The following is a 25,701-nucleotide window of genomic DNA, read 5'->3' as shown; positions in this document are numbered from 1 at the left end:
AGAGATGAGACCCCGCCCCTCTTGCCTGGGCCAGCACACGATAACATTGCCCCAAGCTTTGCCCCCCTGGCCCATGTCATATAGGAACCAGGAGGGATATCTGGCCTTGGTGACTCCAGATCCCCTTTGACACCAGTGTGGTACCTCTCCCTGAGTTTTGGAAGGTTTGGGGGCAACTCTGCACTGGCACACGCATGTGTGTGTGTGTGTGTGTGTGTGCGCGCACATGCGCATATGTGTGTTTGTCAGAGAGAGGAAGACAGACAGGAGAGGAGTGTGACCCACTAGGGACAAACCTATCTCTCACCAGCTGTGGGAACCAGGGCAAGTTACGGAACTCTGAAGTTCTGACTTCCTACCTGTAAGTGAGGAACAATAACAGCTAACATTTACTGAGCATTTATTCTGGGCCAAGCACTGTTCTAGGTGTTCAACATGCATTAATCCTCATGTTTATACATGTCTCACAAATCTGTAATTTTGGAACTTGTATTATCTCCTTTTTACAAAATGAAGAACCCCAGGTACAAGGAGGGTAAGAGGCTTCCCCAAAGCTAATAATGGGCAGAGCCTGGCTTGAACCCACATTCCAAAGCACACAATTTTAACCATTTTTCTATAGCTCGTGGAATGTAGTAAGAATTCAATGCAAGAAAGTGCAACAAGCACCTAGCAAAGTGCTAGCTCAGTGCAAGTGTCCAGTACATTCCATGTTGTTGCACTGGTAAGCTGTCTGCAAGTGTGAGCACGGCACAGCCACCTGCATGGCCTGGGTGCCTGCAGAAGTCTCCACACACACAGGCATGGCTGTGCATGTACAGGACTGCATATTTATGCAAATATATACCTGCTGCAGGGGCTCAACAAGGAGCAAGATGGAGCCCCTTGGCATACCCAAAAGATGCCTCACCATTGGGACACATGAGACCCAAAGCCAGTTAGAGAGAAAGCCACATGACCATAGAGAAGGCAGTTAATGAGCATCCCCTCGGGGAGCTGGAACTGTGTAACCAGTGTTCCCCCAGGTGGCTGCAAAGCCAGCCTCTGGCCTCACAGCCCTTGTGGCTAGCCCTTCCACTGGACTGACCCTGCAGACATGAACTTGGCCAGCTAGACCCTCTCATGCCCCAGTGTAGTGGACATGGAGGAACTCAGGCCAGGAGCTTTGCAGGCTGCTACATCAGAATCCCCTAGAGAATCTGCTTTTAAAATTAGATTCCAAGACCCTACCCACCCAGGACCTGACTCTGAAAACCCAAGGCTGTGCTCTAGAGCATGGTCCTCCTGTCAGTTGTACCAGTGCCCAGGCCGAACATTCCTGCAAGGCTGGGGCAAAGTGTTCTGCTTCAAGTCCTATGCACTTTAAAGTCTGAGAAGATCTGTTTCAGGGGAGGGACTGGATGACTCCTTAGATAACTGAAGGAAGCCTGATAGTTAACTCAACGAATGATAGTAAAGTGAAAACATACCAGACAGCAAATAACAGGTCCTGGTTCTTACCCTGGCTCTACTTCTTTATTTTTTAATGTTTATTTATTTTTGAGAGAGAGAAAGAGAAACAGAGAAACAGACAGACAGAGACAGAGCACAAGCAGGGGAGGGGCAGAAAGAGAGAGAGGGAGACACAGAATCTGAAGCAGGCTCCAGGCTTTGAGCTGTCAGCACAGAGCCCGACGCAGGACTTGAACACAGGAACCATGAGATCATGAACTGAGCCAAAGTCAGATGTTCAACTGCCTGAGCCACCCAGGTGCCCCATTCTGGCTCTACTTCTAGTGCTCTATACATTCAGACAAATATTTCCCTTTCTGGGCTTCAATGTCCCCATCTGCACAATAAGAGGGTTGGACTGGACTGCCTGCGGGCTCCATTCAATCCCAATACTCTAAGATTCCATTAAATAGCTTTAAATATAGACTTCCCAGTTCAGAGGTGACAGGAAAACAGGAAAGCAGAAGATTCAGAAGGCCAAGCACACAACTCATAAAGCCACAAATGAACCCTTATCAAAGTCCCATGAACCCCTGAGTCTGTCCACAGGCCACAAGCCAAAACCCCACTATCTGAGAGTCCCTCCCTCACCTGCAGGATGAGGCTGATAGCCATAGCTTTATAGGAATATGGGGCAGAGGAAATGCCAAAAGCCACAAACAAGGCCACAGTCAAGGTCAGCAGGTTGGTCATGGTCTCCAGCCTCAGTGCCATCCATCTCGAGGAAGACAGGAACATCAGCATGTAGTTATTCTGTATATCACTCAGCCTCTTAAACCTGAGAAAGAAAGGACAACCTGAAAACAACATGTGTTTGTCTAACCCAGAGTTTCCTGGGAGTGGACACTGGTTGCTTCCTCCAGCATCCGGCTCCCCACTCCACCCAAGGAACCTGAATTATCTTTGGGGGCCTTCTCCCTGCCCCTTTCTCGGTCATGGAGTTGACCTGACCCCAGATCTAGGAGTAGGCTCTGACTGACTTATCAGCCCAGGCTCTTCCCTAGGCCTTGATCATCAGTTAGGGGAAGTTCCTTACCCAGGACAATAAGAGTGAATAAATGTCAGGATCTACTCATGAGTGAGGGGAAGCAACCCCTTCCAAGTATCTATCCACCTTGGAGAAGGGGCTGTGTCTGTCTTATTCACTACCATCTTCCCTGTGGCTCTGAGCACCCAGTGGGTGAATGAATGCATCATTTGAAGATGCCCTCAATCCCAGCACCTGCACAGTCCTTGAGTGCTCTCTAGTCCCACTGAGAGACTTGGTTCCATGGTTCATCCATTATTCCAATTAACCTGACATACACTGTCTCCCACACTCAAATCTTACCAGGCTTCAAACCCATTTCAGATGGCTCAATGCCACCTCTTTCCCCCTTGAAGTCTTTTTTTTCCTAAGTTTATTTATTTATTTTGAGAGAGAGAGGCAGAGAGAGAGAGGGAGAGAGAGAATCCCAAGCAGGCTCCACACTGTCAGTGCAGAGACTGACGTGGGGCTCAATCCCACAAACCATGAGATCATGACCTGAGTTGAGATCAAGAGTCAGAAGCTTAGCCTACTGAACCACCCAGGCATCCCCTCTTTTTTTAAAGTTCCCCCTGAACCCTTATGGACTTTTATCTGCTTTTCTCCTATGTTATTAGTCATTTTTAACCCTGTATTATTACAAAAATGTGTGTATGTGTCTCCTGTCTTCCACCAGACTGTGAGCCTCTTATAGTTCAAGGCAGATCATGTGTGATTGATCTTTACAAATGGGTAAGTTCATATGATACAATTAAGGCTCAACATCGATCATAGGGTGTTTTTGTTTGTATCAACAAGCATTTAGAATACAAACCTATAGTTATGAATAGTGAAGGAAATTCTGTTATTTAGAAAGCTATTGCTTCGTGTATTTTATTAAAATTAGATACCTGTTTGGAAGTGAAAGAAAAAGAACAATGCAAGAAGTGCTGACCCAGCAACACTTCTTACTATTAATTATATTAATATGTGTATGCAATATCTACAGGTCTTTAAGGTTTACAAATATTTCCTGCATCACTTATATTTCTTATTCCTATATGCATCATCTTATAGATGAGGTCTTGGAAGCTCAGAAATAAATGGAATAAAATAATGTGAAGAGAACACTATTTCCAGATCCTCTGTTTGCCACCTTCCTGCTTCCCACAGTCCCCACTGCCCCATCATCCTCAGATGACAGCACAGGACTCACTTGGTGATGAAGTCTTCAGTTTTTCCATAGACATGGATGGAGCTCAGGCCCTGCAGAGCACTGAGGATATGGGAGAGCAGAGGGGAGCGGCTATAGTTCTCCAGTCTCTTGAACATGTTGATGGCCATCTTAAACTTCCTGCATCAAGAATGAGAGTGAGTGACCTGGGCAGTCCTCCTCAGGGACCAACCAGTTCTACATACCAGCCTGGTATCCCAAGTCACAGACCCAGCTCACAAGCACAAAGAACCCACTTACATATAATAAATAAGGCAAACAGTAACTAATATGATTCCCATCAGCAGGATATATGGAGACAGCACACTGACAACCAACAAGATGGCGACCACCATCAAAAACAGGACTAAGAATTCTTCAGCAACAACGGGCAATAACTGGTCCAGCTGATCCAAGTCCCCTGCAAAGCAGTTCAGGAGTCGGCCTGTTGGGGTTGTGTCAAAGAAGCTCATGGGGCAGCATAAAACCTGTAGTGACAAAAACAACCCAGATCAAGAGATAGTTCTGGAACTTGATGAAGATGTCAGTTATACTCAGCCCTGAAGAGATGCAGGATACAGCCTAAAGGGTGTGCAAGGGTGGCAGTTTAGAGCAATGGCTAAAAGCATGAGCTCCATAGTCAATCTGCCTGGGTTCCAGTGTTAGCAAACTCCTCCACCTACTGCTGTGTGACTTTGGGCAAGTTACTTAACCCCTCTGAGTCTCAATGTCCTCATTTGTAAAATGGGGATGATAACAACACTTTACTGAGTTATGGTGAAGATTGCACAAGTCTGCAAATAGACTAAAAACACCTCTGAGATATGCAGCTTAAAAGGGTGAGCTTTATAATTACATGAATTATATATTAATAAACCTGTTATGAGAGGAAGGAAGGAAGGAAGGAAAGGATTGAAGGAAGGGAGGAGGGAGGGAGAGGGAGGAAGAAGTAACACACTAAAAGTCTCAGAACAGTTCCTGCATCCTAATTAGCATTCCATTAATACCAGCACTTATTATTTTCTACAAATGGGACCATTTTCATCAGGATTACCAAAGATTAGTAGCAGCAATACTACTGCGATTGCACATGACTTGTTGTCTTGGGTAGAATTTAAGCATGACTGCCCTTTCTTGAAGATGGTGTCCTAACTTGGTCTCTAAAAGCAGTGGACATGAGGGCCTTTGGAGATCAAAGAACATTTCGTACTGGAAGGGCTCTAGCAAAAGTATCTAGTTCATGTCCTCATTTTACGGATGAGAAAACTGAAGCCCAGAGAAGGGAAGGTTGCTCAGCAATTTGCTCAAGGTCACCCAAGTAGTTAATGGCAAAACCATGACCAGACCTCCCAAGGCTCCCCAACCACCCTGCCCCAGCACAGCCACACTCTTTACAGAAGGCATTTCTTAAAGGTTTGTGGCACTGAGCAACTGACCAACTGACCACTTCATTTCCCCATGTATTTCTCAAGCTGTAACACAAGAACAAAACATAAATAGAAGTTAATCCTATCTATTAAGGCCAAAAGTAAAGGAAGGAATAAAAGGAGGAGGGAGGGAGAAGGAAAGTGCATTTTGACTATTAATAAATAATAATTATTTGCATCATAAAATTTCCCAGAAATGCTCTGCTTCTCTTCAACCCCTAATTTAAGCTGGCTGAATGTGACTCACCCTTCAGGTCACAGCAGAGAGGTCCCTTCCTCCAAGAAGGCTGCTTGGACTCCATCCTTCCCTCCATCACCTACATGCTGGGGTTAGGTTCTTAGGACTCCATGGGCTCCCACCCAGTAGGTAATTTTACATACTATGTTACAACAAGACTATTTTCTCATCAGTCTCCCTCAGTAGACTATAAGGCCATGATGGTCTGAACCATACCTGAATTGTTCATTCACCACTGTAAGCCCAATGCCCACCATAGAACCTGCACATAGTAACATCTGGTGAGGGGGAGAGCAATGATATTTCCAAGAGGCAGTTTGGTATTTTAACCATAATACATTCTCATCAGGACACACAAGGATGTCAGACTTCTTGTATGTAAAATAAGGATAATAGTACCACTTGAAAAGGAACTTGGGACAATTATAAGCAACACTATATGTGACAGTATTCAGCCAACAGAGGCCAACATTGGTGTGCCCGGCCCTCCAGCAAGGGACACTACCTTCTAGAATCACACTGCTGACAGCAGGATAGTTTCCAGGCACCCAGCTCATTCTGTGGCTTGCTCCCACCCACCCAGTGGCCCAGCGTGCACTTGCAACTATATTCTGCAAAGGGAAAAACTATGGAGACAGTAAAAAAAGATCAGTGGTTGTTAGGATTTGAGGGGAAAGGAGGGATGAGTGGTACAGCACAGAAGATTTTTACAGCATGAAACTGTTCTGTATGATGCTTCATGGCAGATACATGTCAGTATATATTTGTCCAAGTCTATAGAATGTACAGAATAAAGAAGACTTTAGATAAACCATGGACTGATGATGATGATGATGATGATGATAATGTATTGATAGTAGCTCATCAATTGTAACAAACATCCTGCTCTAATGCAAGATGTTAATAACAGAAGAAACTGGGAGATTAGTAAGGGGCATATGAGAACTCTGTACTTTCCACTTAATTTTTCTTAAACCAAAAGCTTCTCCAAAAAATGAAGTCTAGTAATTAAAAAAAGAAAGAAAAGCGGGAAAGGCTAGGGCTCAGCCTGCAACAGCAGCCAATACCCAAGCCCATACCTTGCTAAGGAGTTTGCTGTGCAGGGCGGTGGATGCTTTCCTCGTGAGTTTGGTGAAGGCCTTCGAGAAGCAGAGACCCATGCAGATTAGCAACAGCACACTGAGGCCATACACCAGGTGGTAAATTGGCAGCTGAGGGTTGTCCAGTATGTCGCCTGGGTCTGCTGTTGTTCCATTGCTCTCTTGGCTGCTATTGGTCTTCAAAAGAGAACAGAGTGTGGTTTGATAAGACATATAGTTGGTCTTGTGCCCAGTTCCTGGCACAGAGCTCCTAAAATCCCTGTAATTCCCTAAGTGATAGGGGTGCTGGGAGCATCTTTTGTTCTAATATTTGGACGTTGACTCTGATTCCTGACACAAAATCTTCTAAGACCCTTGGAGTCTCTGGAGAAATCTCTAATTGCTTTTTGTAGCTAGTGTGTCTTTTCGTAGCCAGTGAGATGTCTGGTGTGAGGAGGGGGCTAGATAGCGTCAGGATGGAGAATGGGTCACCAGAAAGACCAAGCCATTACTAGAAGCTTAGAACTTTCAACCCCACCCCACCCCACCCTCCATCTGGCTGGGGAGAGGAGCTGGAGGTTGAATTAATAATTGATCATGCCTATAAGATGAAGCCACCATAAAAATCCCTAAAGTACAGGGTCTAGAGAGCTTCTGGGTTGGTGAATACATTCACATGACATGAGGGTTGTGCACCCCTACTCCACAGGAACAGAAGCTCCTGTACCTGGAGCCTTTCTAGATCTCACCCTATGTACCGTTTCATCTGGCCAATCATCTCTATCCTTTATTATGTCCCTTATAATAAACTGGTAAAAGTATTCCCTGAGTTCTGTCAGCCATTCTAGCAGATGATCAAATCCAAAAAGGAGGTCATGAGAACCCCCAGTTGACACCTGGTCTGCCAGAACTATAGGAGGTCTAGACTCGTGATTGGCATCTGAAGCAGGGACAAGCTTGTGGGACTGAGTGCTTAACCTGGGGAGTCTGCACTAACTCCAGGTGGTGTCAGACTGACTTGAATTGTAGGACACACAGATGTTGTCCAGAGCATTAGAGAGTTGGTTGCTTTCAGAAAAAAACTGCACAACAGATATCAGAAGCATTGTGTGGGAATAGAGCAAAATAGTGAGTTTTCTTTCTTTGGGGAGGCAGATCATCTGAATCAGGCACCCGCAAGGCTGCCAGGGTAGAAAAGCCTTGATAAATTCACTCTATGGTGATTAGAAATTTGTGCTATATTGGGGCGCCTGGGTGGCTCAGTCGGTTGAGCAGCAGACTCTTGATTTCAGCTCAGGTCATGATCTCCTGGCTCATGAGTTCTAGCCCCACATTGGCTCACTGCTGTCAGCCTGTCAACGCAGAGCCTACTTCTGATCCTCTGCCCCCCACCTCTCTCTCTGCCCCTCTACTGCTCCCACTCAAATATAAATAAATCTCCTTCTCAAAAATAAATAAACATTTCAAAAAGAATATTTTTAAAAAGTTAACCAAGTACTCCTTTGGGTAAACATGGCTTGGAATCAAGAACCAAGTTCAAGTCCCAGCAGAGGACTTCACATCCCAGGGAAGGTTCTTTTTCACACTATCCTCTATAAAATGGAGACAGAACCCACCTCCGAATGTGGTTGGGAAGATGAATGAATTAAGCAGGCACATAATGGCTGAGAACTGCAGGTCTCTCAACACAAAATAATTCCAACCAAACCCCTGTGCTAAGAGACTTGACCAAACTTCAGCATGGCTTCTAGCGGCTTAAGGCATGTCCCTAGGAGGACCCCAGCCCCTGCCCCCCATCAAAATGCCTGCCTGTGGAATCTCAACCACCACCAGGAAAAGTTACCATTTGTTCTAGCCAACACCTGACAGCATGCCCCTGACCTCCCTTTCTCGGAGCCCTCACTAAAAAGTGCTTACAGCTGTGAATACATAGCTCTTACAACTCAGAGCATCTCTCCCAAGGACCTGGGAACCATGTCTTTAAAATGTAATAACCATGAAGGATAGGGCCTCTGTCTCCTAGTCCCTGTGGGAGATTAGTCCTAACTTTGATAACTGCCAGCTAATGGACACAGCTGACCTCATCACATTCACACTCACCAACCCTGGATAAATTTCACTCCTCTGCCTCTATTCAGTCCCCACATTCATTCTCCCTTTAAAACACCCAAATCACCTGTGCACAAATCGGATGACTTTCAGCTCTTTCCCCTGCCATTAGTAGTGACTGAGTAAAATGTGTTTTCCCTGCTTTCACTAACATCAGCTGTGTTTAACTGTGATGTGTCCTCCCAGCCCCCAACAAGGAGTCCAGAGGCACATTTTAAATAAAGCAGAATGAGAAGGCAAAAGGGCTATCAAAGGAAAGATCACTCCATGGTATGTAAAGCATTCTTGAGGACCTGTCTGGGGACATAAACCTCTTGGTTTTGTCCTGACGAGACTGCACTGGTGACCACTCATTCTATGAACACTGGGGGTCAGAGCTGGGAGGGAAGCCCCACGTCTGGCTCTCAGAGGTCCTCTCTAGAGCTTTTTCATTTGTCAACTTGGCAATGGCAGGCTTCAGGCTTGCCATGGGGTTCCCTAACCCATGCTCTGACCCTCGTGGGGCCCAAGGAGTGGTGCCCCACTCCATATCAGCCCACAGAAACACACCCCACTCCCACCATGACACTTACCCCTGAGCCCTGCTGCAACCAATAGCTCAGCCACCAGAAGTTGAAGACTGTGAAGAAGACAATCCCCATCATGAGAAAGACAACAATGGCAGAGGCCATGTAACCTGGAGAGACAGGAAAGGGGTAACACACAGGTGCCATAAAAAGGTGAAGGATAATGGTTGACAAAGTTGCTCAGCCATCCCAATCCCTTGGATCTCCTTGACCCCCATCCACCTTGGACACCTTGGAGGACTTCCAAGGTTAGGAAGCCCAGTAGTCAAGTCCTGACTCTACTACTTACAGGCTATGTTAGCCTAAGCAAAGTACCAAAAGTCATTCCACTGTTTTACCTATGAAATTGTGATGGTAGTCATACTAGCCGCATGGGATCACTCTGAAGAGGATATGTGATAATGTGTGCCAAACACCTAACCCAGTGCCTGGCACAAAAGAAATATTCTAGAGTAGTCTCTCTTATGCAGGTCCTGAGGATTCAGTCTTAAAAATGACATCAGCTACCTTTTATGTGGTATGTGCTACTATGGACTATGTGCCAGGCATAGTACTAAACACAGACATTATCTCTGAATTTGGAATTCATGCACCCATTTACTGAGTATCCAAGAAGGGAAGAAACTTGCCCAAGGTCATAGAGCTGGCAAGTGGTAGAGCTTGGATTCAAAAAAGCCAAGGATGCGGGGCACCCAGGTGGCTCTGTCGGTTAAGCATCCAACTTCAGCTCAGGTCATGATCTCAGGGTTTGTGAGTTCGAGTCCTGCGTCAAGCTCTGTGCAGATGGTCAGAGCCTGGAGGATGCTTCAGATTCTGTGTCTCCCTCTCTCCCTCTCTGTTCCTCCCCCACTCATGCTCTGTCTCTTAAAAATACATAAATGTTAAAAAAAAATTTTTTTAAGCCAAGGATGGGAAAACCCAGAGTGCATCTCTTCCTTCTGTAGATGTCCCTGCCCCCAGCACTCCCCTCACCTGTTCAGTCTGTGCTCCGTTCCCATATTTGTGTGCATTGTTAAGATTTTAACTTTTAAGTAATCTCTACACCCAACATGGGGCTCGACCTTACAACCCTGAGATCAAGAGTCGCATGCTCCACTGAATGAGCCAGCCACGGAACCCCTTGCCCATATTTCTTCTTTTGAATTCAACCCTTCCTTAAGCTCCACTCAAGGGTCACCCCTTCTTTGATGACATCTGAGACTGTGCCTAGCCACAGAGATCTTTCTTACTACCTGGGTAATGCAGATGTCATAATTCTCCAGCTAGATTCCATGACTGGCCCTTGGAGGCCTTTATGCCCCCTCTCCTCTGGAGCTTGGCACAGTGCCTGGCCCATAATAAGTACTTTGTAAATACAGATCAACTGGTTGCTGGATTCATTCATGCATTTGCAGGCATCTGCTGCTCCCCTCTCTGGCTAGGCACTATGTTATGCCCTGCAGGGCTACCCATGGTAGAAGGAATAGGGATGGTGATCTATGCACAGCCTACCTCTTCCTCCTTTAGACAAGTAGAAAGAAGATACACCTTACATGGGGTTAGGTTCCAAATTCAATCAAAAGTAAAAAGTTGGCATGGAGTCCCAGTTACTCTCACAAATATCTTAAATTACTTAAAAAGTACAGTATCATATACTTGGTTTTGTTTATAAAATTGTACAGTTATATTTATATGAATTTGGTAATGTATACCCTTTAATAAAGCAGTAGCTTTGAAACTTCTAGCTGCCTGCCACCCACCATCAGAAATGTATTTTGAATGCACACCAGGATAAAGGCTTCACCAATGTCACTGTATGAAATGGAAGCAGACAATTTCTATTCTCTTCTATCGGATTTCTTTCAGTGCTGCTTAAAATCCACTCAACTGATTTCAGAACCCACTAGTGGGTCAGGACATAAAGTTTGAAAAACACTCAAAGAGTACTGTATGAACTACATTTTCTTATTTTCTCCATTCTTGGTGCTATGGCAGCTGGGGCCTTGATCTTGAGGAGACTGCTCTTCCCAGGGCTAATTCCTAGAAACAGCAAATGACTCCCTGTGAGCACACTTGGGATGTACAAATCAACCAACCCACAGCCACACTCCCAACCTCATCCTGCATCAAACTCACACACCCAACCAACATTCCTGCCCTAAATCACCCCAGGTCCAGGTTCCAAATAACTAGGGACCAGTCCTATAGCCCAGAGCCCCCCCCAATTATTCAAATTATATAATCCTAAACTTACTCAGCATACCCACCCCGTCGCACCCACTCCTTCCCACAAAAACCCCATTAAGGCCTTGGGGCCTTCCCTCTGCCTCCTGACCAATGTGGCCCTGAATGGCATACCCTGTCTCCTGTTCCTAGGGTCCTGTGAACATAAACTTCTCCCTTTGTGGCAATAATTTCCATGCCTGCATGCCTTACCATACCTGATTAAAATAAATCTCAGGTACATTTTAACACAATACGAAACTTAACTTCCAGCACTGACTATGGTGGTAGTTGAGTGTGGCTGAGATTGGAATTTTGCAGGTCAAACCCGTGAATGGCATGACTCCTCTGTGCCTCTCTACTTTGCATGACTGCACACATTCCAGTCAGGTCCAATCAGAGAGAGAGCCCCAGGCCTGGCCTGGCAGCTGACATACAGTACCTCCAGTTGCCTGGATATAGTGATGGTAGACACTCCATCTCAGGGACCCTTCTTTCATCTTCTCCTTCCTTGTGAGCTGATTTTCCAGCACTGGGTCAGAGTAAGAGAACAAGGAAATGATGTGTCTCAATCACTTGCATGGCCTTCCAAGGTCAAGAAGACTTTTTAATGAAGCCTTCCACCCCTGACTTCCACCCTTTTCCAGAGACCTCATCTTCCAACTGCAGTGCCCCATCCAAGACTGATTCTAACCAGCATGTTTTCCTTGGAAAACTCTGCCAAAGGTAACTTTGACCTGAATTCCACAGCCTGCAAAGGGGTTTCAACCCCAGCCATTCAATAATCCTTGGGGTCCAGGGGTTCCCAAGATCTTGATGGGTTGGGAGAGGCAGCAGGAGAGAATGAAGAAAGCAATGATATGGAACCAGAAAACTGGGTTCCAGAATGCTCATTGCAATACTTTGCAAGCTTAGGCAAATCATTTAACTTCTCTGTTTCCTTGTCTGACAACTGGCAAGCCTATAGATGGTTGCTAAGATGCTTTGCAGGAATATTCTTCTGAGAAGCCCTCAAAAAAAAAAAAAAACAAAAAAAAAAAAAGCTGTCTAGACTCTTGTCCTAGAGCAGGGCAGAGAGATGAGTTCCTGAAGTCCCAGTAGATGCTACTGATGACAGTAGCAACAAAAGGAAGCAGCACTGTGGGGGTATCTGTCATTTCTGCCTAAGGCTCTCCCTTCTTCTAATAATGCCCTAATTTCCCCTGGGGAAAGGGCTCTCTTCCTGGAATTTGAATTTTGAGGGAAATCACACTATTATGGAAAATATTTAGAGTAGATTTTCTTCAAAAAGATTCTGCACCTGTTCCTGCCACTTATGGCTCAAAATTGCTGAAGAGTGATTCTTCAACTTTTCATTTTGTGATCTTCCAATTATTCTTCTGCCCAAATCGGGCTGCTTCATTGCTAAAGATGATTTTGGTGACAAGAGCCTCTAATAGGCCAAGCATTATCCTGGGGCTTCCCTACACATGACCTCATTTTATCTCCACTACAACACTACAAAGTAAGCACTAGTTACCTTCAATTTTGCAAATGAGGGTTCAGAGAGGTTATGTTGCTTTGCCAAGGTCACCCAGCTTTGTAAGCAGCAGAGTTGGAATTCAAATTGAGAACTGTCTTACTTTAAAAATTAAGGTCTTGGGGCGCCTGGGTGGTGCAGTCGGTTAAGCGTCCAACTTCAGCCAGGTCACGATCTCGCGGTCCGGGAGTTCGAGCCCTGCGTCGGGCTCTGGGCTGATGGCTCAGAGCCTGGAGCCTGTTTCCGATTCTGTGTCTCCCTCTCTCTCTGCCCCTCCCCCGTTCATGCTCTGTCTCTCTCTGTCCCAAAAATAAATAAACGTTGAAAAAAAAAATTTAAAAATGAAGGTCTTTCTGCCCTGCTGCCCTGTTTCAGAAAAGAGCTAGACTGTGAGCTTCTGGATATCCAAGACTGGGCCCAATTCATATCTATTTTTTTTTTTAAGTTTATTTACTCTGAGAGCATGCACAGGCAATGAATGGGCAGAGAGAGAGGGGAGAGAGAGAATTCCAAGCAGGCTCCGCACTGTCATCATGGAGCCTGACACGGAGCTTGAACTCACCAACGTGAGATCATTGACCTGAGCCGAAATCAAGAGCTGGACACTTAACTGACTGAGCCACCTAGGTGTCCCTCATTTCTGATTTCTAATACCTTTGTTTTCAACATTTGCTTTCAACAAACATGTAATGATTGAAGGTTTAAATGCCTTACAGTTAAATTTATGCCACTCCAGGCCAAAGCTACCCACACTCTGTGTCTGCCTCTGCACACTCTCAACTCTGCCCCCCACAACACTTACTTCCTAGATCTTCAGGCCTCCTGACCAGCACAGTCCGAACCCCACCACCCTCAACTACTTGGATCACGTGGTCTAGGATCCTGGCCAGTGAAAGACATGGCCCTGTCTGGGGTCCAGGAGGAAATGCTAAGTCCTCTAGAGGACCCAGGCAGATGCACAGGTGTTCTTGCCCTGTTGCCCAGCACCATTACCAGCATTTTCATAGACAGACTCTTCCTGGAAGGTGGTCTGGGCTTGCCCTTGCACCTGAGAGTCTTCTGCTGTCTTTGCTGTGTCCTGCAGTGGGTCCTGGGAAGAAAGCACGTGTCATGAATGCAGGGGGCAGGAGGTGCTCCTCTACATGGGCAGTGAGTGTAGGGCGGGTTGGAAATCACCTGTGTGGCTTCTCCCTGCATGTTCTGGATGAGTTGGGCGTATCGTCCCTTTTTCTGTATTAATTCACTATGAATTCCTTTTTCACAGATTTTCCCATCTTCTAGCAAAATGATCTGGTCACAAAATGCTAAATACTGAAGAGTCAGAAGAAATAGAGCCTTCGGTAAGCATACAAAAAGATATCCTACTTCACCACTCATAAGGAAAATATAAATTTAAATCATAATAAAATATTATTTTATCCCCTCAGGTTGGCAAAAATCTTAAAACATTGCATAAGTGCAAGCATTGGTGATGACTGCAGGTATAGGGAATCTCGTACAAGGTAGGGGGTTGTAAATTAGTCCAAATACTGTGGAAGACAACATGATAATATCTAGTAAAATTAAATATTTAAGCATTATGACCCAACAATTGGATGCCTAAAACTCTAATCCCAATAAACTCTCAAACATACATAAAGACACATATGAAATGACGTACGCCAAAGCATTTTTTTTTTTGTAAAAATGAAAAATGAGAAACAACCTAGATGTCGATCCCAGAGAAATAAATTCTGCTGTACGCAGATATTGGACTGCTACACCAGTGAGAATTTTAAAAAGCTGCATGTATCAACATGGGACATCTCAAAAATACAATATTGGGTAAAACATGCAAATTACCAAAGGACGCAGGAAGTAAAATATCAATTATATAAAGCTTTAAAATATTCAAAAGGGCACTTTACCATGTCTAGAGGTGCTTACATGTGTTGTAAGAGTGTGGAGGCCTGCACAGGAATGACAAACAGGAAAGTGAGGAGAACAAGAGGCAGGAGACAGAATGCAATCAGAGAGGGGATCTATGTTCAATTGTGTCTTCTGGGTGGTAGAAACATGGGTTTTCATTAGACTATTTAATAAACTGTTCTTATGTCTTAAATATTTTGTACCAAAAAAAAATAGGCCAAAATAGAAGTAGAGGGAGAAATAATAATAATGCCTTGAGGCCAGAACCAAGTATGGGAATATCTAGGGCAAAGGCATTATGAGAGGCAGCACCTAGCATGGTCACCGTACTTCATCCAAGAATATGAGACTTGGGGAATTCTTCTCTGAAAGATTTCTTTGTAACTTCAAAAGCAGAAGTCAATCCATCAAATCTGAAGGAGAACTTAAAATTTGGTTTCAATTTTTACCAGCCATAGAAACCATTTACCAGCCTACCCTCTCCATGGGGAAAGCAGAAGACATCCAAGTTTTTTACAATGCTCCTCAAGTTTTGAGGTCTAGTCTGAGAGGAAGAGGTAGCTGCTGTGAGGTTGTTACTGAATCAGTGGCAGAATCAATGGCAGAAACGTGAGCATCGGGCACCTGGGTGGCTCAGTTGGTTAAGCGTCTGACTTCAACTCAGGTCATGATCTCATGATTGGTGAGTTCAAGCCCCCCCCCCCCCCATCAGGCTCTCTGGTGTCAGCACAGAGCTCACTTTGGATCCTTTGTCTCCCCCTCTCTCTGCCCCTCCCCTGCTTGCTTCCTGGCTCTCGAAAGAAAGAAAGAAAGAAAGAAAGAGAGAGAGAGAGAGAGAGAGAGAGAGAGAGAGAAAGAAAGAAAGAAAGAAAGAAAGAAAGAAAGAAAGAAAATGTGCAGATCTACATTAGTCATCAATAATGGCCAGAGCCCTGAAAGGGTGATCACCTGCAGCTGGTGGGTCACCAGAATGACAGTCTTCCCCCTAAGCATCTTTTTAATGCACTCCTCAAAGATGTGCTTCCCCACGTGGGTGTCCACAGCAGATAGAGGGTCGTCCAGCAGATAGAGCTCGTGGTCAGAGTAGACAGCGCGGGCCAGGCTGATCCTCTGCTTCTGCCCCCCAGAGAGGTTGAGGCCCCGCTCCCCAATCTGCAAATAGACAGCCAAAGGCACTGTGTCCAGAGAACAAGCCCAGCCAGGTATGCTCAAAGTTAGCCAGGTAGGCACATATGACACAATGAACCTCTTCGGTGCACGCTCCTGCACACCTAGTGATTTGGCACCCCTGGTATTTTTTTAAATATTTTTCAAAATTTGCTTAATAGGGAATGAAGAAACTGATTTTTCAGCTAATTAAAATTTTATAACTCATAATTAGATACAATGTTTCTAAACCTATCAACTTCTAAGGTGGCATTTTAAAACTCTATTTAATAAAACAAATTATTCCTAAGGAAGAGCACCTCCTTATGTCTTATTTGGGTTTTAAATTTCTGTTGACAGCGACTGTCAACCTGCAGCATCATCAGCCCTCTCTGTCTAAGACTGTTTGCATGGTGTACAGCTGCTCAACAGGACAGAGCTGCAATGGCTAGAAGGGGGCTCTGTTGTTGCTGTCAGGAGAAGGAGTATCTTATACACCTTATGTCAGGAGTTACTAACAGTAACAGGCAACCAGAGTTACTGGACAGCATGTTTTGGGTCCCCTTGCAGACTAGCATGCCAGCACCTGCTGGCTGGCCAGTCCCTCAGTCATCTCTGCAGACAAGGGTGCCAGGGCCTAAGTCCCCATCCCTGCTCTACCATGAACTCTTATGGTCCCTGTAGAAAAGAAGCAGAGTTTAAAGAGCAGCAGGGCAACCTCCTGTCACTGCTCTGCCTGTAGTTCACCACTGTGTGCCCTGGGACAGGCTGCTTCACCCAGTCAAAGGCTTAGTTTTGCATTGAGTCATCACTCAACAAATGCTTACTAAGTGCCTACTGTGCTGTGATGATAAACCAACGCCTGCTCTAGCTGGGCACTATTCACTGCATTTCGTACATATCAGCTCATCTAGACCTCAAGCTTGACCAGGTCCATACTCTTATTGACGCCATTCTACAAACCAGAACTTGTTCTTTCTACTGAAGAGATAGCCCTGAATAAGACAACTGAGCTCTATGCTCTCAAGGGTTTACAGGGTAAAGGGTTTCCATCTCTAAAAGAAGGATAATAAAAGCACTGACCTCCTAGAGTTACCTGAAGTTCACTTAAGACAATGCATTCAGGTTGCTACAATTTTGCATCTGGTGATCAGCAGACTGAGCTATTAATATATCATAAAATCAAGACAATAATAGTCCTTTTATCTTATAAAGGTTTTATGCAGATTAAAAGTGGCTACAGATGTGAAAGACGGTCAATTATCACGAAAATGTGAATCATATCGCCATTGGGAAGCCATGGCTGTTATTCCCACTGGCAAAGGAAGAGCTGGCCAGAGGGGGCAGAGAGGGAGGGAGTGGAGGGAAAGGAAAGAGGAATGGATGGGAGGTTTCTCATCTTCACAGAGTTTCCACTGCTCTTGCTCCAAAGGTGGAGTTTGAGGTCAGCTCCCCATCCTTGTGGGGTAAGGTAGACTTGTTGCCAGCTCTCACTATAAGATGAGCCCCAATTCCCTCCCTGGGTGGGGAAGGCTTTGAGGCAGCAGCTACAGGGCCGTGAGCTGCTTTGGGAAGGAAGGGCTGGAATCCCTCCTCTACATACCCAGGGAGGCAGCATGAGGACCCCAGAAAAACCACTACAAAGGCACCATCACAGCAGAGGCAGGGGGTGCTCACCTCCCACTCACCTCTGTCATGTCTCCAAAGGGCAGAATTTCCAGGTCCCGGTTCAGGGAGCAGCAATGGAGCACCTGGAGGTACCTGCAAAGGACAGAGAACTGAAGGGACAGGTGGCCCAGCCACAGGCCCTGCAGCCTTTCCAAGTCAGGAAGGGAAATGTCTCTCACTCCATGTTAAGAAATTTGGACTTGATCCAGCATTTAACAGTAAAGCATGGGAGGCTTTTTGCATTTCCTTCCTCCCTTCATTTCTTTTAATCTGATATGTGCATTTAGTAAATATTTGAACAGAACAACATCAACAACAAAAGATATCATGAAAAGCAAGCCTCTCCCATCTTTGACTCTCAGTTTCTTACCTCAGAAACAGCCACTATTATAGTTTTTTACATATTCATTCAGAAATAATGTGGTCAAATATGTTTGTGTGCAGCATATATAGGTTTATGTTGTTTTAATGGCACCATAATATTTCATTATATGGCTGCACCATAAATTATTTAACCACTGTCCCTGTGATGGACATTGGGGTTCTTTATAGTCTTTTGGTACTATTAACAATGTGTAATATGAGCATTCTGGTATATGGGCCTTTGTGTTCATGGGTGATACTACCTATACATTAAACACCTAGCAGTGCTGAGTCTAAGAATTGGTGCATTTCTTTTGGACCAGATACTTGAAAACTGCCCTGTGAGGGGGGGGGGGTGATGGGTATTGAAGAGGGCATCTTTAAGGATGAGCACTGGGTGTTGTATGGAAACCAATTTGACAATAAATTTCATATATTTAAAAAAAACTGCCCTGTGAGCTATATCAGTCTGAAAGCAGAGCAATGACAAGATGAGAGTTGTGTTTGGGGATGGCTGCCCTGCAGGCAGGACACAAGGTGGAAAGAGCAGAAGACTGGAGACAAGGAGCCAAGGGCAGGGGCAGCGGGAACAGTCCAAGCAAGAGATAGCAGGCAAGAACTGGCAGTGAGATGAAGAAGAAGAGACAAATACAAGAGATATATAGGAGACAGAATTGTCCAATGTGAGTGACAAATTAGATGTGAAGCATCAAAAGATGAGGCGTCAGTCTTGCTGGGGTACACAGTTCACTGATGTCATTAAACCAAATTGGACAACTTGGGAAGAGAAGCAGCAGGATGGGGGTTGGGCAAGCAGGGCGCTCATGAGCTGGTGTTGGACTTGACACTGAGGAGCCCACAGGACAGCCAGCTGGAGGTGACCAGTTCATACACCTGTACATCCATCCCCCTCAACATTGCTACTGGGGGCAGATTATAAAATCAAGCAAATGGTCAAAGGTGGCCAGGGTCCACCAGAGTTGGAAGCACAGCTATAGCATTGAGGGCTGTTTTGGTGAATAGACTTCACTCCTAACTTCCAAGTGCATGTCTGAAGCAGGTAAACCCCAGACCGGGAGATAGAGGCCACAAAGGGCAAGGATGGTGGTGGTGGCTCACCAGTACTGGTTTCTTCTACATCCCACAACCTCATCACCCTATTTGCTTTTACCTTTTGACTTAGAGGTGGGGAATTCATTAATACAAATGAAGTTTTAAAGTACCATTGTTGGAGGGAGAGGGTTATTTTGACTCCTATAATATAACAGGTAAGCATGGAATTTCTGATAGCAACTGGGTTCAGATTCTGATTCTATCATATCCTCCACGGTCTGTGATTTTAGGCAAATCATTTCACCTCTTGAGGCCTCAACTGACTCATCTAGAAAATGATATGATAATAATCTTTCTTTCACAGCGAGGAGGAAATATGTTGACGCATAGAAGTAAGCACATAGCAAGTGTTGGCAGTTGTCAAATTACTATTCACAGCTGGGGATCCCTCCCCCAACCAGCCCCACGCACCTGTGTCCCTCCGGGGCCCTCCCAGAAGCTTACCGGGCCTTGTCGTACTGGCCTCCCATGAGGATGTTCTCCCTGACGCTAGCACTGATGATCCAGGCCTGCTGGGGGACATAAGCCAGGCTTCCATGCACCCCTACTGAGCCCTCCAGCAAGTGCATCTGCAGCAAAGGGAGTCAGCCTCAGGACTGGGTGGAACAGGGGAGGACCCTGTCTGGCTCAGCAGCCACAGTGTCCAGTGACCCACCACCCCCTGGGACCCTCGGGGCTCTCCAATGTAAATGGGAGTTTTAACATGGTCCTGCCAGGCCCACCAGTGAGTCTGAGGGAAGGTCCTGGGAATGTGGGACAGGAGCCAGAGCTAAACCAGGCCAGTTCCTGCTGTGACTAAATCCAAGGTCTGCCTTGAAGCCGCCCCATACTTTTTCTTTCTCTTATTTCTCCAGTCCCATTCTCTAGCAAGTGGTGCTTCCATGGTCTTCATGGTGAGATGGAATGTTCTAGGTCATCTCTGACCATCCCTGGATATCAACAGAATTATTTCTGATGTCATTAGATGTGATAATGTAATCCTGTGTAGATGGGACAAAGTCCTTTTTGGGGGGACATCACGATGAAGTATTAAGTGGGAAAAGTCTCACAATCTCTGTAATTTAAAATAGTTCCACAAAATGTGTTTCTACATAAATGTGGCAAAAATGCAAATGCAAACCGTTGAATCTAGATGGTAGGTATATGGGTATTTAGTGTCTTTCTGCTTTTCTGTTTAGTAAATTTAAAAGCCCTTTTAAAAAAGAGCTGGGGGGAGGGGTGTCTGGGTGGCTCAGTCAGTTAAATGTCTGACTCTTGATCTCAGCTCAAGTCATGATCTCACAGTTTGTGGGATCAAGACCTGAGTCAGGCTTGTGCTGGCAGCATGGAGCCTGCTTAGGATTCACTCGCTCCCTCTCTCTCTCTGCTCCTCCACCACTTGTGCACGCATTTTCTCTCTCAAAATAAATAAATAAATAAATAAAGACTGTAACCCCCATCCCCACCACCCCAGCATAAGATATCATCATCCTGTGTTCCTTTCTCTTTATGATCCTGTGCTTCCTACTTCTGATTTGGAGCCAGGCTTTAATTAATTAGAACAAAACTTTAAAATGACATCTTTTTGTCTTCCTTTATTAGATGGGAAGTGACTGGTTCATTTCAAGAGGAAACTGACAAACCACTGGCCACACAGAAAGGTGGCCTTGGATGGAGGCTGCAAGGAAACGTTGCCATTGTGAAAAGCGAAGCTCTGACATCAAGTGGACCTGGGTTTCAACCCTGGCTCCTCCCTCAGCTGTGGTGTGACTTGGGCCAGTCACCTCTCTGAACCTCATCTGCTCACCTATAAACTGGCCATAATGGCTGCCTTCCTCAAGAGATTATTTCCAAGTTAAAGGAGAAAATAGGAAGCTCTTAGCACAGGGCCTGGCATGAAAGTACTATTCAAACTATTTTTACTATTTTTTATTTAAGTAGAATCTTATCTTCCCCATTTCCAAGAAGTTGGGGCAAGGCCATCACATGTGGAGTATGAACAGATGAGCTGTCGGGAGAGAGTTCCATGGACAATATGACCACATTCCAAGGAAGTGATGAGGTTGACTATAACATTTGGGAAAAGCTGAGGGAAGAGCTAGATAAAGAAAGAAACTGCGAGTCCTCCCAACAACCTGGAAGGAGGGCAAAGAAAGGAGGGGAGAGAGAGAGCAGCCCAGGGCTGGGTGCGGCTGGGGCTGAGCGGGGAAGTACTGAAGAGAACCCCCTTGGGGAGATGGCCATAAATTCACACCAGATGCCATGGCTGTTTTAAAGTGTTGTTCAGTGAAAAGTGTGCAATGTGATCTCAATTGTTTTAGAGCAACAGGTTAGGGCTTTTTGGAAACTGGAAGAAGGGTAGGCTGAGGCACATGTCTGCCTGGCTGCAGACTAAGCAGACCTCAAGAATATCTGCAGACTGGGGGTGCCTGGGTGGCGCAGTCGGTTAAGCGTCCGACTTCAGCCAGGTCACGATCTCGCGGTCCATGAGTTCGAGCCCCGCGTCAGGCTCTGGGCTGATGGCTCAGAGCCTGGAGCCTGTTTCCGATTCTGTGTCTCCCTCTCTCTCTGCCCCTCCCCTGTTCATGCTCTGTCTCTCTCTGTCCCAAAAATAAATAAACGTTGAAAAAAAAATTTAAAAAAAGAATATCTGCAGACTGGACTGGGAGGGTTTGGATCTCAGGGGCAGGGGCACCCATCAGGCATGTAAATTCCACTGCTGGAGTGGAAGACTGTCCTGTCCTGTCCCATCCCATGCAGGAGGGCCTCCTCTCCCCTGCCCCTCCTTCCTTCTTCCTCCTCCTCCCTCCCTCCACATTGCTCTCCTGATGTCCTCTCACAAAGGACACCTGTCTTACTCTGAGTTTGGCTTCATGAGATGATTTTTATTATCATATTAAATTTTGGGACACCCTGTATCATCACCCCGAGAGCTGATTGATTACAAACAGGGTGGGGAAAGCACAGAGAACTGGTGAGGGCAGATCTCTGGGTGAGCTAAGAGGCAGCACTCCTGGAGGGTGAGAAGGAGGCACATTTGTAACACACCTCCCCCTCAGTGCATGCCCAACTGCTCTCAATTTATAAAAATTGCATTGGCTCAGATCCCATCAAGCAAGAAAGTGATGGTGAGGTGGACTGGGGGAACTCAAGCCTGGGAGTCCCTGGGCTGCCTGTGGATGGGCATGCATGCAGTCACAAGTCACTTACCTCCCCCAGGATGGCTGACAAAAGGCTGCTCTTGCCACTTCCAGTGTTGCCACAGACCCCCAACAAGGTCCCCTGCAAAGCCAAGGAGGAACATTGGGACAGCACAACCCTCCTACTCACCCAGGGTGGGTCTGTTGTTTGAACACAAAATGACAAATAGAAAACAAAATAACCACATCCACCCCAAGGCCTCTCAGACTAGCAAAGCTCAAGAGGGTAGGATGTCACAATCTCAAAGGAAGGAAGTCACATGCAAGTGACAGAAAGGAATTCATGGATAGGTGGTCCTATCAGGCAACAAACCCAAATTCCGGATCTGTGCCTTTCTGCTCTGTTATCTTGGGCAAGTCATTTATCCTCTCTGTGCCTCAGTTTCTTCATGTATAAAATGGGCACAGAGAAGTCAGCCTCACAGAATTCATGCATACATACACTTATTCATTCATTCATTCATCCATTAAATGGTATTTAAGTTTCTCCTAGGTACCAAGTAATGAATAAAAGAACTCTCATTCCATATTCTGATGGGGGAGGGGGAGATAAACCATGAAATAAATAAGCAAACAAACAAACAAATAATATCAGATGAAGATAAGTGATTTAAGTAAAATGAAATTTGCTGCTGTGACCGAAGCAAATTATAGATGGGTTGGCCAGCAAAGGCTTCTTAAAGCAGTTGTCATTGCAGCTGAGACCTGAATGACAAGAAAGAGCCAGACACAGGAAGATCTGGTGGTTCCAAACCATGGAACATCAGGGGCAAAGGTCGTGAGACAGGAACAAGGTCTGCTGCCAAAGTGCTATGAGAGGGCTAGTGTAGCTGGTGTGGAAGGAATGAGTGGGAGAAGAGGTTAGAGATGTGGGTGGGGCCTCACCTAGTTTCACTTCCAGGAGGAAGGTACAGAGGCGAAATTTGGACAAGAAGGGAAGCTAGCCCTTGCAAATGTTAGTCAGAGAAGAAACCAGATAAGGTGAGTTCACAGAGCAACCAAATGGAAACGTGTAGGGTAGTTCCCAGCACATACTAGCAACTTAATAAATGTTGGTCTCTTTCCCCTTCTCTCCCAGCATATAGCATAGTATTCTGGATCTTGTTATCAGAAAACAAATTGTAGATGATCAATTGGTTCCCACTAAAGCATGAAAGACTTCCTGTGCTTGCCCTCCAGGAATAATTGGTATTAAAAGAGGGATTTAGAGAGGGCAGTTTTTAGCCAAGGGAATGGTGGCAGGAAGCTCGGGCCTTAGGCCCCAAAAGTCTGGCAGCCGGCCTGCCTGTGTGGCCTCGATAAGGCTACCTTTGACACCACGAGGTTTAACTTGTGCAACTCTGGGGCTCGGCTGCCCTTTGTGTCCTCTGGCCTGAGGGCTCCTAGAGGTGGCTGAGCCCTGGTCACCCCCTCGGGAATGTGCCCCTTCTTCTTCAGCTGCAAGGCTCCATTGACAATCCCAGGGCAGGCGTCTCGCCATGACAAGGTGGCCTCCTCCAAAACCAGTGCATTGCTGGGGTCTTTCAATGGCTGGACATATAAAACAGGGCTCTCCAGGAGGAAAAATTTCTGTAGAGACAAAAGAAAAAAGGAAGGATGAATTCAGTTCTTTAGTCTAATAGGAATGTGTGCCCATTTTGCCGGCCTGCCTGTTGGTCTGGTTTATAAACTTCTAGTAAACGGTAAAAGTTTAAAGAACTACCACCAGTTAAGAGGAAGCTGGGCCCTACCTGTGAGAGTTCTAGATCAGGGTTTTCCAAATTTCAGACCACTGGGCCACTCTTTCATACCTGCAAACTGCCAGCACTCTTAGTTCTTTTCTGTTTCATTTTGGACGGGTGAGAACAGCTGTTGAATCATCATATAGATATGCCATTTTTCTAATTAAATTTCATTTATAACTATTAAAAGTAAGAAGGTCTGCCCACATAGCACACTGTGGGAAACTGTTCAGGGCCATCCATTTCAAAGTGTGGCCATGAGCAGGTCACTTCTCGCTGTGTCTTCAGCTCCCTGACTGTGAAATATGAGTCGAACTACATGAATTCTAACATTAAAAGAGGTGGGTGGGAAGTATAATCTTATTGCAGTGAAATTATATTCACACATCTCTCCCTGGACATTTGCTTAGAAAGAGATCGAGAAAGAGATTTCTTGACATTTTGGACAATGGTTTTATCTCTAGGTAGTGGAGATTGAGCGGTTTTTATTCTCTGCATCTTTTGCATTATCTGAATCTTTTACAATGAGTATTTTACAAAGACAAACAAAAAGCTATTTTCAAAAGAAAAAAAGGTGGTCTCTTTTTATAATTGAACGTTAGGTATATTGAATTGGATTAATTATAACATTTGGGTTAAGACATACAGTCATCATTGGGAATTGCATGCACCTCTTTGTTAGTCAGCTGGGCACTTACTTGTTTAGGTATTTTTAATAACTTAATGAATATTCATAAGTCCACCACTGAACCCCAAATCCATAACTTTTACCTATCCGTGGGGTTCTTCTTCATCGTATTCCCCTGCTTGGTGTGGACAAACCCTCTATGCCTTCCCCACCGGATAGCCACTGTCCCAAATTTTGTGGTTTTCATTCCCTTGCTTACAAAAAAATTGTTATTACATATATTGTAATTTTGTTAAATAAATTTTGAGTGATATACTGGCTTAATGAGTCAATATGACAACAACACATCTAGATATGAACAAATGCGAACAGAAACACGGGATCCTCTTACCCCCAAATGTTCTAAGTATATTCAGACTCTAATTTTGTTTATGCCATTCAGTGCTTTTCAGTTCTCAGTTTTTTGTTGTTGTTGTTTTGTTTTGTTTTTTGTTTGTTTGTTTGTTTGTTTGTTTTTAACAAACAGCACAGACAAAAAATGGTCTGGAGACCCCTACCACAGTGCCCACTGGGGCACCCTCTCTAGAGCCTCAGGATACAGGTCTCCACAGCTGCAGCAGCTGGCTCACCTCCTACTTGTGTCCACCTGCAAGGAGGGGTCCTCCCTGAGGGCTTACCACTGTCTTCTCCCTGCCCTGGAAAGCTGGCACCCCGTATTTCAAAAGCCAAAGGGCATAGCAGGCTGGGAGGTGGTTATAGCACCAGGGGGCACAAAGGAAGAGGAAGGGATCATTCCTCCCCCTTCCAGCTTGGGGGTCTCAAAGTCAAATGCCTACATGGTCAGATAGAAAACTTCAGTGACTGAAGAAGGAATTGAAGACGCCCTGATGAGTGAGGGGACCTGGAGAGCTAGTGCCCATCCAAGGGGCAGCCCTATGCAACTCCAGCCCCTAAATGTCTCCAGGAGGGGCAGCCCAGGGTTCAAGAGCTTTGCCCTGACCCTCACCCTTTCTGCACCCTTCTCCCACCATAACTACACCCATCCTTGGCCAAAAACTCTGACCTCCAAGCTGTCTCTCCTGGCATTCTTTCCTCAAACATTCCTGCCCACCCTTCAGAGTCCAG

At 45.5% G+C, this 25,701-nt stretch overlaps 1 protein-coding gene across 1 annotated transcript in view; it reads right to left on the bottom strand.

Moving 5' to 3' along the window:
- The window catches only part of ABCC11 (ATP binding cassette subfamily C member 11), a 69,278-nt gene that overhangs the window by 13,521 nt on the left and 30,056 nt on the right, over nucleotides 1-25,701 (bottom strand). Inside the window, exons 11-23 of the mRNA XM_030298640.1 lie at nucleotides 23,536-23,796; nucleotides 22,238-22,309; nucleotides 19,493-19,617; nucleotides 17,593-17,665; nucleotides 15,707-15,910; nucleotides 14,027-14,161; nucleotides 13,844-13,940; nucleotides 11,774-11,863; nucleotides 9,136-9,239; nucleotides 6,455-6,652; nucleotides 3,972-4,198; nucleotides 3,714-3,851; nucleotides 2,083-2,269 (exon numbers count right to left, since the gene is read on the bottom strand). Coding sequence (XP_030154500.1) covers nucleotides 2,083-2,269; nucleotides 3,714-3,851; nucleotides 3,972-4,198; nucleotides 6,455-6,652; nucleotides 9,136-9,239; nucleotides 11,774-11,863; nucleotides 13,844-13,940; nucleotides 14,027-14,161; nucleotides 15,707-15,910; nucleotides 17,593-17,665; nucleotides 19,493-19,617; nucleotides 22,238-22,309; nucleotides 23,536-23,796 — 1,911 coding nt within the window. The remainder of the gene's footprint in view (nucleotides 1-2,082; nucleotides 2,270-3,713; nucleotides 3,852-3,971; nucleotides 4,199-6,454; nucleotides 6,653-9,135; nucleotides 9,240-11,773; nucleotides 11,864-13,843; nucleotides 13,941-14,026; nucleotides 14,162-15,706; nucleotides 15,911-17,592; nucleotides 17,666-19,492; nucleotides 19,618-22,237; nucleotides 22,310-23,535; nucleotides 23,797-25,701) is intronic.

Source organism: Lynx canadensis, chromosome E2, assembly GCF_007474595.2.
Source record: "Lynx canadensis isolate LIC74 chromosome E2, mLynCan4.pri.v2, whole genome shotgun sequence".
Classification (NCBI taxonomy): Eukaryota; Metazoa; Chordata; class Mammalia; order Carnivora; family Felidae; genus Lynx; species Lynx canadensis.
The sequence above is the reverse complement of the archived record's forward strand: the minus strand, read 5'-3'. Positions and strand labels throughout refer to the sequence as shown.